Raw genomic sequence first — 13401 nt, 5'->3', positions numbered from 1 at the left:
AATCAATAGTAGTCATGTATCCCCCTCTTCTGCTTCAGAAAAAGGCAAGTGGAGGAACACCCCACCCTCACCCCATCTTTGTCACACATGCCCTTCCTCACAGGCTCTTGGCATGGAAAGGATTAGTAAACTATGTCAAAGGCCAGGAGCCAAAAATCACACCCTGTGCTAGCCAGGAAAAGACTCCGCTCCCCAGGCCGTGCCCTCATCCCACCAGCTCTGACACTCTGAGTGCCTAAAGTCATGAGCAGGACAGTGAGTGCTTGGGTGGCCAACTCTCCCCTTCATGATGTTTGCTTAAATACTTACTGGACCGAGCTGGAAAAGGGTGCCTGTGATTCCTCCTTGCAGCATGTTGAGGCTGAATCTTCTCCCAGACAGATGTCAGCAGTAATTTTACTGTAAAGATGAATCTTGAGCTTGGTGCAAACATAGGCAATAAGAAATTTGTCATCACCACATTCAACCCAGGAGCTGGAGGGGCATCACTTAGTCAGAAGATGTGGCAGATGGTGGACTGCACTGGATCCTGGAGCCCACCTCCTGGAGAAGGGTACACTCAGTACAGCCATCACTGGGCATATTGATTGAACATCTGGCTCAGGTGTAACTAAAGGTGTGGGCTCCCACAGGTGGCCCTCATCTTCTTTCCATGTCCCCACCCTGGAGCCATCCTCATGCTAAGTCACTTTGAAGGTGAAGGTGAAGGTGAAATCACTCAGTCGTGTCCAACTCTTTGCGACCCCGTGGACTGTAACCTACTAGGCTTCTCTATCCATGGGATTCTCCAGGCAAGAATACTGGAGTGGATTGCCATTTCCTTCTCCAGGGGATCTTCCTGACCCAGGGATCGAACCTGGGTCTCCTGCATTGAAGGCAGATGCTTTAACCTCTGAGCCACCAGGGAAAGTCCCTAAGTCACTTTAGTCATGTTCAACTCTTTGGAACCCTATAGACCGCAGTCCACCAGGCTTCTTTGTCCATGGGATTCTCCAAGCAGGAATACTGGAGTAGGTTGCCATGCCCTCCTCCAGGGGATCTTCCTGACCCAGGGACTGAACCTGAGATTCTTGTCTCCTGCATTGGCAGGTGGTTTCTTTACTACTACCACCACCACCTGGGAGTTCCTGGGGGCCATCCTCAGTAATCCTCATATCCAGCAATGAGACCCAAGTCCATAGCATTCTAATAAAAGGGGTAACCTACTGAAGACTTTGGGGGATCCAGGAGAGATGCCACCCTGCAGTCAGCAGAAATACGAGACAGTTCCTCAGGAAGCATGCCCCTCGCTCCCCATCAGCAGCCTCTTCTAGCCTGTCCTCTTTTCTAGCACAATCTCTAACGACTTTCCTAGGTGTCCTGAGCAACTCAGCCCCAACAGTGACAGTATAATTTATGGTTCAAACTGGGGTGCTCTGAAAGTGAAAGGGGAGCTATTAGCACACTAGGTCCAAACCTAGCAAACCACTAGCTCTGACTTAGGAACCCCATTTGGTGCAGAATAAGCCAGTGGTTTGCTAAATAGGTTTGGTAATTCCCCCATTCTCCTTAGAGACAGGAACAGATTTGTCCCTATGGGTCAATTTGGTTGCTAAGAAATTGTTCTGTTCAGGGTGGCCTAACCCGCTAAACAGTATCTCTAAACGAGAAGTGAGGTCTATTCAGAAGGTCATTTACCCCTGAAATGAGTGTTCTTCATAAAAGACTCACTGGCGACACTTAACCTTTTCCTTCACAAGTATTTTCTTTTTGCGCATTGAACCCCTTTGAGATTCTTTCACCAGTGGGCTGTTTCTGGCTGGTTTTGATAACCACATTTTTATTTACATGCAAATTCACAGCAAGCAGCTCGCATGTAAATACTATACTAATTATTAAACTTCTATGGCTCATCAGAATGCTGTATCCTAATTGGCTCTGAGATTGCCAATAACCCACAGCACCCTGATTTGGAGCCAGACCAGTTTTTGCATCTGCATAATAAAGGGAAGAAGGAGGCTGGGAGAGTGCACACCTATTTTATATGTGTCTCTTCAAGGTCAAATAATCATGTATTCCTTTTCAATCTACATATTCATAAAGACCTTTTTACAATTAATGAGACAGAAGATTAAATTGTTGCAGATTAAGAACAAACCCTACTGTTCTAATTAGAGTAAAAGTTAGTCAATCAGATAAGAATTCCAAATTCAAACTGGCTAATACAGAGGCCTAACTATGCCGACCCACTCACAGTCCTCCCACTTGCACCAGCCACTGGAGCCTGCTTAGGAAAGCCAGGAGCCCTGGGCATGATTTCTACCTATGCAAAGACCCCTCTCTTGGAGATGGGCCCCAGGGACTCAGTGCCCACAGCAGTGGAAGAAGGGAGGAGAGTGGATGGAATCCCATTGTATCACAAGACATGGTTTCTTGACCCTGTTGGTGGTAGATGTATCAGGGTCTCCCCACAGCTGGGTTGCAGATTTTCCCTAGACTCCTCCTTGGGGAGCCTGAAGGAGTTTTGACAATCAGTGAGACCTTACCAGATGAGACTGTGGGTCATTGGGGTTGGATTTAAGATGCCGTCCCTTCTGCCAGGGAGCTTGTGTTTCCTCTGGGATGCCAAGACCTGGGCATCTGCAACGGCAGCAAATGGAGATGGGCTTGGAGCCAGGTCCTGACCTGGGCTCCACGGACTCCTCCAGTCATGCAGTTCTGGAACCTGCATCGGAACAATCTGGAACCTGGGTCACAGTGTAGATTGCTCAGTCCTGCCCCAGATGAGCTGGTAGGGCCTGGACATCTGTGTTTTGGACAAGCCCTGCATGATTCTGATGCTGCACACTATGGAAACCACCAGCTTGGGAGATCCACGGATGGACTTGAAAGAATTCATAAACCCTGAGATACTGACAACATCATCTTATTTTTACATGTTTATTTAGGAAGAGGCCATAGCTTGTACCAGGTTCTCAAGAGTGGCCATGCTTCAGAAAAGGGTAGTCAGCCCCAGGATGGAGAAAAGAGAATAGGAGAGCAGAATTCTGTCAAGCAGCAGACACACGCCGCCGTATAACCTACTTTTGAGGCTTCCCCTGTGCCCTGAAGTGTTGGCAGTTCTCTCCTTTCCGTTCCCATGGTGCAGGCGACAGCCCCACCAGAGCTCAGGGGACGCAGAGCGAGTGACGAGACGGCCCAGTAGGGGCGGGCTGCTCTGGTCCCCTGGGGAGGGGCCTTCCAGGCGGGACGCAGCCTCAGCACTGTCACGCAGTGGAATCAGCACTGTCACGCAGTGGAATCAGCACTGTCACGCAGTGGAATCAGCACTGTCACGCAGTGGAATCAGCACTGTCACGCAGTGGAATCAGCACTGTTGGGGAGGAGCCAGGGGTGCCAGGGAGCACCAGCCAGTCTCCTCCTGTCTTGTGAAGCCTGCCCAGTCTCTTCACCAGTCCCACTTAATTCCCCTCAACCTGGAGTGTAGTTCCATTGCGTCAGGAGCAGATAGTGTGGGGCACCTCCCTTGGCTCTGAGCACCTCCCTCAGCCCTGGGGAGCACAGAGTCCCCCTGCCTCCAACCTACCTTATGATCGCTAATGAGATCACGTCTGCCTCCCGGGAAGGGGCGATTAGCCTGCTGCACTGGGTTATTACCTTTACAAGAGGCCTGCCCAGCTGTCTGCCCACCCCAGGCCACACACACCTGGCCAGGCCAGGATGGCTCGGAGCCACCCACTGGCAGCAGGCTCCTTGTAGACATAGCCTCCAGGGCGGGCAGCCGGAGCTGGGAGGGGGGGGCCGCACCTGGGCCTGCCTGGGCCTTGGGGCCAATCCCCGGAGGAGTGGTGCATCCCCAGAGTGACCCCCCCCAACCCAGCTCAGCCTGGGGAGGTGGAGGGTCACTCCTTAGGCCCTCACGGACAAGGGAGGACCCCCATGGTGCTGAGGTCCAGCGGTCTCAGAGGGCAAGGGCCTCACCCAGTGGAAGCCCTTGAGGCCCCTGCCATGCACGGGGAACCTCTGTCTCCCCTGGAGCCACAGGGGCTGTGAAGGGAGGTGCCCACAGTCCACCTGGGGCTCCTGCTGAAGTGGGCTGGCAGGGCTTCCTCCATTCAGATCTGTCTCTCCCCCAGCGTGGGGATGCTGGAACATCACCACCCCTGCCTTCCCAGATTCCCCTGCCAGCCCCTGCCTTTCCCTTGGTTTGGCTGGCTTCCAGTCTGGAGTCAGGGTGGCAGACAGAGGAAGGGGTGGCTGAGAACATTCTCAGGGTGCCCTGGGACATGCCCACCGTCCACAGGAGCCCTGCAGGCCAGGAGGACCCAAAACCCCGGTGCCAGACCAGGCTGTCTCTTCCCCATCACCCTCCCCCATGCTAACCTCCATCCATCCTTTCTGTGCTGCCCACCCAGCTCGGGCCGGGGGGCTGCCAGTTTCCTGCGCCTGCACACCTGCTCTTGTGCAGCTGCCTGTAGGCCCCCATGGGTCTGCAGGGCCTTTGGGGAGGCCCACGTGGGTGTCCCTGCCCTTGCCTGGGGAAGGACGGGCCCTCACACTGTGCCTGAGCACCTGTCCTTTGGCTTTGATCTTAGTCCAAATCCAGAGAGCTCACATATTGTCTTTCAGATTATTCTGTGGGGGAGGGGAGAGCAGCAAGAACAGGTGTCTGTGTCGGGTAATGGTCTTCGGCGGTGGGTAAGGGGCAAGCAAGACACCCAGATGACCCCACCCTGCATGGGGCCTAGAGAGTTGGAGGCCTGAACTGAGCTGCCCAGAGCAGGCCCTTCAAAGCTCCCGCCTTTGTTTGCTGGGGCTGAGGTCATAAAACACCATGGGTGTTCTGCTCAGTTGCTTCAGTCATGTCTGACTCTTCTCGACCCTTTCAACTGTAGCCCACCAGGCTTCTCCGTCCATAGGATTCTCCAGGCAAGAATACTGGGGTGGGCTGCCATGCCCTCCTCCAGGGGATCTTCCTGACCCAGGGATTGAACCCACGTCTCTACATCTCGTGTATTGGCAGGTAGGTTATTTACCTGGGAAGCCCCATAAAACACTATTGGGGGCTCAAACGACAGAAGTCTGTCTTCTCTGAGTTCTAGAGGCTGGAGGGCCACAATCAAGGTATTGGCAGGGTTGGTTCCCTCTTGGGGCTGATGAGGGCGGGATCTGCTCCAGGCTTCTTTCTCTCCTTGACTCACAGGTGTCTGTCTCCTCCCTGTGTCTTCACCTGATTTTCCTCTGTCTGTGACTGTCCAAACTTCCTCTTCTGATAAGGACATCAATCAGATTGGATTCAGTTCAGTTCAATTCAGTCGCTCAGTCGTGTCTGACTCTTTGCAACCCCATGAATCGCAGCACGCCAGGCCTCCCTGTCCATCACCAACTCCAGGAGTTCACCCAAACACATGTCCATTGAGTCGGTGATGCCATCCAGCCATCTCATCCTCTGTCGTATTCTTCTCCTCCAGCATCAGGGTCTTTTCCAATGAGTCAACTCTTCACATGAGGTGGCCAAAGTATTGGAGTTCAGCTTCAGCTCCATTCCTTCCAAAGAACACCCAGGACTGATCTCCTTTAGGATGGACTGGTTGGATCTCCTTTCAGTCCAAGGGACTCTCAAGAGTCTTCTCCAACACCATAGTTCAAAAGCATCAATTCTTCAGTGCTCAGCTTTCTTCACAGTCCAACTCTCACATCCATACATGACCACTGGAAAAACCATAGCCTTGATTAGACGGACCTTTGTTGACAAAGTAATGTCTCTGCTTTTGAATATGCTATCTAGATTGGATTAGGACCCACTTAATGACCTGATTTTAATTTAGTTACCTCTTTAAAACAGTCTGTCTCCAAATATGATTACATTCAGAAGTCCTGAATCTTGAAGAGGAGCACAATTTAGCCCTTAACAGGGTTCCAGGAACTCACAATTCCTCTGGGGCTTGCCGGGGTTGGAACCTGCAGCCCTTTCCTGGGAAGCCCCCACGTCTAGGCTGAGAATCAGTAGTGAAGGAAGCAAGTGTGTATCCAGGACCAAGGAAAGCCCCTCATCCTTGGCGTTGGGAGCTTGTGGATCCATGAGGTCCAGCTCCCTCTCCAGCAGGCTGCCAGTTAATCTTTCTAGTTTATCTGGAGCCTTTCACCTTCTTTGAGTTGATAACGTGAGAAGGTGCCCCAGAGAGGAGAACACACCTGACCTGATTCTATGAAACAAGCATCCTTATTCCCACTCTACACAGTACAAAAGGTAGGGCCACCCAGGAAGCAAGAGAGCTGGGATTGGAACCCAGGCTGTGCAGCCCTGGAATTCAGGCTCTTGTCCAAGAGATTGAAGAAAACATAGGGGATATTTTAAAATCACAAAATGGGAAAGATTTTTTAAAGCATGGTGCCAAATCCAGAAATATTAAAAGACTGATATATTTACTATCCCACAAAGAAACTATTTCATGGCTAACAATAACAACCACCACCACCACAAAAACTCAGACAAAAGACAAAGGAATACCAGGGAAAACCATGTGTAGTATATGCCAATTGCCACTTTCCTTATTATATAATGAGCTCTTCCGAATCCATAAGAAAAAGTCTAATAACCCAAAGGAAAATTAGGGGAGTGGGGAGAAAGAAAAGGTATGAACAGACAGCTTACAGAAGAAGATAGAAGTGGCGACTAACACGTGAAGAATCATCCAAGAGTCCTCACAGTTGAAGAAATGCACAGTAAACTCTGAATCTCCATTTTTTCACCTATCAGAGTGGCAAGATGGAGAAGACCAGTTTAGTACTGACAAAAGAGTGGGAAAGGGAATTTTTTATGTATTTCAGGAGTATAAACTGCTGGAATAGGTTTTCTAGGTGTCTAAGATTGGAAGGGACATAAAAAATATTGAAGGTGTGAGTTATTCCTCTAAGCAGTGCCACGGCTAGATACCTGCCCACAAAGACTCCTCAAGAGGCCTGATTGCACCAGCCTTTGAAAGAATAAAAACCTAGAGACAGTCTAAATGCCTCTGAGAGGGCAATGGTTGGAGAAATTACACCCCTCTCCCCCTGCAACAGAATCCCATGCAGGCTTGAAAGGAATGAGGTTGATTCATAAATTCTGGCAATGGGGTGGGAGCAGGGGTCACCTGTGCTGTGCCTAGTCACTCAGTCGTGTCCGACCTCTTTGCGACCCCCTGGTCTGCAGCCCACCAGGCTCCTATGTTCACAGGGATTCTTCAGGGAAGAATACTGGAGTAGGTTGACATGACTTCCTTCAGGGGATCATCCCAACCCAGTGATCGAACTCAGGTCTCCCACACGGCAGGCAGATTCTTTACTGACTGAGCTACCAGGAAGCCCAGGGGTCATCTCAGTTCAGTTGCTCAGTCCTGTCCGACTCTTTGCAACCCCATGGACTGCAGCACACCAGGCTTCCCTGTCCATCACCAACTCATCTAGGGGTCATCTAGGATGTATTTATTCTGGGAAAAGGTGAAGTGCTGGGTGTTGTGTAAAAGGATGTGCTCCCATTTGTATGAGAACAAGAACTAGGAGACAGAAAGCAGGAAGTTTACCTTCCATTGTTCCAGGGTCTCTGTGTTCCAAGATTCTCAGAATCCCCTGGTGGTGTTTAAACACTGCTTGTCGGGCCGACCCGCAGCGTGTCTGCTCCAGAGTGTCTGGGGTGGGCCCCTGAGTGTTCTCCGTAAGTCTCCAGGTAACACAGCATGGAGAACACGGCTGTAGTCTTTGAGTTAAGGTACCACGTAGGGTGTTGGTTGTATAATTTTTAGAAATAATTCATAAGGATAATCCTTGGTCCAGGACCATGGCTGGCCTGCTTCTCTTCTCTGCAGCTTCTGTCAATAACAAGTCCTCTTCACCTTGCAGTCAGAAAGTACCCCCTGCATCTGCTGCTTTAGTCGGCGCCCCCTCCCCAAGTCAGGTCAGCAGCTCATAGGAAGGACAAGCCACATTCAGAGCAAATCTGCCACCACCTGCTGGGAGGTAGAGCCCTCTCCTCGCTGAGATCTAAGCCCCGGAGCCCCTCGCGGTTGGAGCGGCCCTTCTCAGGCTGTGTGATCACAGATCACAGGCTCAGCCTGCCCTCTTTTCCCACTGAGACAGAGGAAGGCAGAAAAGCCGGGTTGACACCTGTCCTGGTGGAAAGGCGCCGACTTCCCTGTGACTAGCCGGAAAACGCTGGAGACGCACAGCCATGAAGCCAACAGCAAGTTCCGGGCTGAGCAGAGAGGTGCTTGCTCGGGAGGCGGGCGTCCATCGGGTCTGTGCTGTCTGGGGAAGGTTCTCTGGACCACCTCTGCCAGGAGGTCAGGGTTCCGGGCACAGCCCCCAGGGCACCCCAGGAACAGGCGCCGGCAGCGGTGAGCCGGACTCCTGACCCTGGCGTTTGGGTGCCCTCTGTCCTCCCACCCGCATAAACGGGTCTCCTCAGCCCACTGCCCCCTCCCTTCCTGTACCCCCGTGAGGCTGGTGTGCACCGAGAGGGAGCCTGCCAGCCGCTCAGGACACGCGCCTGACCACACGCCGGCTGGGCGCAGCGGCCCATCCTTGGCCCCCTTTCCCCTCAGAGGCCCCCAGGCCCTGCCCCCCCGCCGCGTGCCTTCAGGGAACCCCCTACCACCCACCCCCCGCCCCGTCTCCCTGCCCACCGAAGCTGGGACCTTCTTCCCTCTTCCCACCTGTCCATAATTGGTCAGTTCTTGTTTTCAAAAGGCGGGGAGAAAGCATGTTGATTAGGTAGCATTTCAAGGGCTGTTAAGGTTTGCCGAGTGCCCCGGCCACAGACTCCACGTGGAGACCCGCGGCGCAGGGCAGAGGCTGCGAGGACGACACAGCGGCCCAGAGGAACCCCAGTGCCCGGACCCGGAGAGGAGACCCCAGCGCCCGGACCTGGAGAGGGGGACCCCAGAGCCCAGACCCGGAGAGGAGACCCCAGCGCCTGGACCTGGAGAGGGAGACCCCAGAGCCTGGACCAGGAGAGGAGACCCCAGCGCCCGGACCTGGAGAGGGGGACTCCAGAGCCCGGACCCAGAGAGAAGACCCCAGCACCCGGACCTGGAGAGGGAGACCCCAGAGCCTGGACCCGGAGAGGAGACCCCAGACCCAGAGAGGGAGACCCCAGCGCCCGGACCCGGAGAGGGAGACCCCAGAGCCTGGACCCAGAGAGGGACCCCAGGCCCAGAGAGGAGACCCCAGCACCTGGACCCGGAGAGGGAGACCCCAGAGCTTGGACTCGGAGAGGGAGACCCCAGATCCCGGACCCGGAGAGGGACCCCAGACCCAGAGAGGGAGACCCCAGAGGCCAGACCCAGAGAGGAGACGCCAGCACGGGGACCCGGAGAGGAGACCCCAGCATGGGGACCCAGAAAGGAGACCCCAGCATCTGGAGAGGGAGACCCCAGCGCCTGGACCCGAGAGGGAGACCTCAGACCCAGAGAGAGAGACCCCAGCGCTCCGACCCGGAGAGGAGACTCCAGAGCCCAGACCCGAAAAGGGAGACCCCAGAGTCCGGACCCAGAGAGGAGACCCCAGCGTGGGGACTGGGAGAGGAGACCCCAGCACCCGAAGAGGGAGACCCCAGCGCCAGGACCCGGAGAGGGACCCCAGACCCAGAGAGGGAGACCCCAGAGCCCGGACCCAGAGAGGAGACCCCAGCACCTGGAGAGGGACCCCAGACCCTAGAGGGAGACCCCAGAGGCCAGACCCGGAGAGGAGACCCCAGCACCTGGACCCAGAGAGGGAGACCCCAGATCCCGGACCCGGAGAGGGACTCCAGACCCAGAGAGGGAGACCCTAGAGCCCGGATCCAGAGGCCCTAGCACCTGGACCCAGAGAAGACGACCCCAGAGCCTGGACCCAGAGAGGAGACCCCAGCGCCCAGACCCAGAGAGGGAGACCTCAGACCCAGAGAGAGAGACCCCAGCGCCCGGACCCGGAGAGGAGACTCTAGAGCCCAGACCCAGAGAGGGAGACCCCAGCGCCCAGACCTGGAGAGGGAGACCCCAGAGCCGGGACCCAGAGAGGGACCCCAGACCCTAGAGGGAGACCCCAGCGGCCAGACCCGGAGAGGGAGACCCCAGACCCCAGACCCAGAGAGGAGACCCCAGCACCTGGACCCGGAGAGGGACCCCAGACCCTAGAGGGAGACCCCAGAGGCCAGACCCAGAGAGGAGACCCCAGCGCAGGGACCCGGAGAGGAGACCCCAGCACCTGGACCTGGAGAGGGAGACCCCAGCGCCCGGACCCGGAGAGGAGACCCCAGATCCCAGACCCCGGACCCAGAGAGGAGACCCCAGCACCCGGACCCAGAGAGGGAGACCCCAGCGCCGGCAGAGGCAGTGGAGGTAAGGAGGGCGAGAATGCACATCCCACCTGAACAGCGAATTGAGAGCCGGTAACAGACGCTGGCGGAGGGAAGAGAGCTTTCACCAGACCTTTCACCCTCACGCTGTTCGCGCCTCACGTCCTCACTGGACTCACAGAAGCACCAGGGCTTGTCCCTCGGGAGGTGCCCTGGGCTCTAGGAGGCCGTGTCACCACACCAGATGGGGAGGAACAAGGAGCCCCGTTGTGCCCGTGAGGGTCTGAGCGACCGCACTGTGCAGTGAGCGGCCGTGGAGAGGCGCACCCGGCAGGGTCAGTGAGCAGCCGGGCCTCCTCCCCGTCCGCCTCGGCCCGGCGCCCCCGCTGCCCTGCACTGGGGCCCCGCACGTGATCGGGTTCACCAGCGAGGTGCACGAGGCAGGGGTCTAGCCTGCCGGGGAAGGGCTGGCTCCCGACGCAATCGCCACCCTGTCTCCTGGCGGCTTCCTGCTCTTCCTGCCTGAATGCAGAAGCGACGTCTGGCCGCTGGTGGCCGTCCGGTGATGCTGAGGATGACAGAGGCTGCAGTTCAAGGGATCCCAGCCTCCCAGTGCCCCCTCACTCAGCCCCACCGCCCAGGCTGCTCTGGCCTCGTGCTGGGAGAAAGCAAAGCTCCGATCAGGCTGAGTGCCTGAGGCTGGTTACAGGCCAGGGCAGCCGAACCCAAGAGCCCGAAGTCCCAGTGGACGCGCAGAGCTGATCGGAAAAGAGGGCCCGCTGGTTAGCCAGGGCCTTGGGTCTCGGATCTGGCTCCTGGGACCCCCCAGGACCTGCCCCTCCCCTCACTGCACAGCCCAGCGCCCACTCCTGAGGCTGCAAGGAGCTGGGAGAGACATGCGCCCACCCACTGCCCTGGTTCTGTTCTTTCAGCTGAGGCTCTGGCCCCCTTGCTGGGCACTCCAAGGGCACCAGGCACTCCAAGGCCTCCGACCCGAGCTCACTGGCAGGCAGATGAGGGGCCACCCCAGCTCTTCCTTACCTCTGTCCCAGTGCTTACAACGGTCAGTCTGCACACGGTCTCAGGACAGCCCTGGGATGACGGGGCAGTCAGAGATGCAGTGACCATTACTGAAGTGACCTGCTGGGGATCCGTGGCTGGCCAACGATGAGATGGAAATAGAGCCCAGTGTTCACGACCTGAGCTTCTCAGGGCAGGTTCCTCAATCCCACATCCAAATCTCCAGGGACAGAGCGCACCAGGTCCTTCTCTGTGCGTGCGCGCGTGCTCAGCTGCTCAGACTTTTTGCGACTCAATGCACTGACCGCCCCCCACCCCCAGGCTCTTCTGTCCATGGGATTATCTGTACAGGCAAGAATACTGGAGTGAGTTGCCATTCTCCCCTCCAGCGCATCTTCCCAACTCAGGGATCAAACCCACGTCTCCTGCATTGGCAGGCAGATTCTTTACCATCTGAGCCACCTGGGAAGCCCTACTCTCCTGCTGAATTAGGGTCTCTGGGGAAGGTGCCCCTGAATATGCATCATTAGCATTCCTCCAGAGCCTTGGCAGGATCCTGGCACACCTCAGAGCCCGGGACCCCTCCCGCAGCTGAGCTGCTTTCCCAGGTGCGAGGGGCAGGCCTGTGAGATGTCAGGCGCAACCTCCGCCCAGGACTGACCCTCTGGTGCCAGACAGTGACGTTGATCAAGCGCTTCAGGAGGCAGGTCCTCAGCTGGCAGGCAGTCAAAAAGCCTGAAGCCCAGGCTGGACTTCAGACCAGTGAGATTCAGATCTCTGGGTGTGGGACACAATCACTGGCATTTTTTTTGTAAGTTCCCCAGGTGATTCCAAGGTGGAAAACCTCCTGTCCCCATGCCGTGTGGGTCGCTTTCCAACCAGAGGGCATCAAAAGCCCCTGGCCAACTATTAAACACAGCTGGCTAGGCCCCAACCCCAGAATTTCTGATTCATTAGGTCCTGGGAGGGCCCAAGAATTTGTATCTCCAAGTTCTCAAGTGGTGCTGCTGTGAAGACCTCACTGTGAGGCCCAGTGGAGCAGAAAGCGAAGGGCCGGAGGAGAAACTGGCTGCTCCTGTTGGCCGTTGTCGAGGGACTTCCAGTGAGCAGGCCCTGCCACGTGCCACATGTGGCTCCCCGGGGACAGATTCTCCCAGGTGTACCTGCTGAGGATGGGAACCTACCTTCTGGAACATAATTACCTCCATATAGATGGAGATTGGGACCTTGCCCCCAGGGCCCTCGGGGATGGTTGGGCAGGTTGTGCACCAAAAAATCCAGGGGCGATTGTTCACAAGGCGGGGACTACGGTGCTTCCCCACACTGTCAAGCGTGACAGACTCCCCTCAAAGCTCAGAGAGCCACCATGGAGACGTCTCAGAAATTCTGCACCTACATTTGCTTTACCAGTCTCCCCTCTGCCCCCCCTGCCCCTTCGCCGATACCCCTCTGCCCCTTTGCCCTGCCCCCTCTCTGCCCCTTCACCCTGCACCCCCCACCCCTTCGCCCCTTCGCCCTGCCTCCCCTCTGCCCCCGCTCTGCCCCTTCGCCCTGGCCCCCCTCTGCTCTCAGCGATGCTTCAGGACTCCACCTCCCTCGTGCCCACCTGCCCCAGGCAACCCCCGGCTGGGCCTGATCCGAGTTGCCGAGTGGGAGGCTCTGCCCTCCCTGGGGCCCCTAGGGGTGCTGCTGGCATGCTGTCTGCCCTGCCTGACAGACCCTGGCACTGGCTCTGGGCTGGGGCAGGAGCTCATGGCCTTCCTCCTCTGCCACTTCATGCTGCTGACTATCCCTCCTCCACAGGAGATAAACCTGTGTGGAATCTGTTTTCTCTGGTGACACATGCCGCGGGCAGCAGGACAGCGGCTGAGTCACTGGCAGTGGTCTCCCCTGAGCCCCACCCCCAGCCCTCGTGGCCTCTGCGGGCTTATCCCTTTCCCGAGCACTTCCTGGCCCAACATACGTGTCCTGGGTGCTTCTGTCTGTGACTCAGGCTCAGCTGCCCCCATGTTCCTCCCACAACACTGGGCTGGTAGGAGGGGGCACCCATGGGTGTGCTGGGGCATCTAATCACAGGGTGTTCTGTT

General features: G+C 56.4%; 1 protein-coding gene across 1 annotated transcript; it reads right to left on the bottom strand.

Annotated features, from left to right (window-relative positions):
* Nucleotides 1-4597: 4597 nt before the first annotated feature.
* LOC138423738 (protein SPT2 homolog) lies at nt 4598-12443 on the bottom strand. The gene is made up of 8 exons (XM_069560029.1): nt 12337-12443; nt 11976-12091; nt 10929-11052; nt 10474-10816; nt 8125-9786; nt 7545-7829; nt 6635-6732; nt 4598-5691 (listed from the first exon to the last, which is right to left on the bottom strand). The coding sequence occupies exons 1-5, from the start codon at nt 12441-12443 to the stop codon at nt 8749-8751; spliced, it is 1728 nt and encodes a 575-aa protein (XP_069416130.1). The 3' UTR covers nt 4598-5691; nt 6635-6732; nt 7545-7829; nt 8125-8748.
* Between the last annotated feature and the right edge of the window lie 958 nt (nt 12444-13401).

Source organism: Ovis canadensis, chromosome 18, assembly GCF_042477335.2.
Source record: "Ovis canadensis isolate MfBH-ARS-UI-01 breed Bighorn chromosome 18, ARS-UI_OviCan_v2, whole genome shotgun sequence".
NCBI classification, from domain to species: Eukaryota; Metazoa; Chordata; class Mammalia; order Artiodactyla; family Bovidae; genus Ovis; species Ovis canadensis.
Note: the sequence above shows the minus strand (reverse complement) of the source record. Positions and strands in the feature narration are given on the sequence as shown.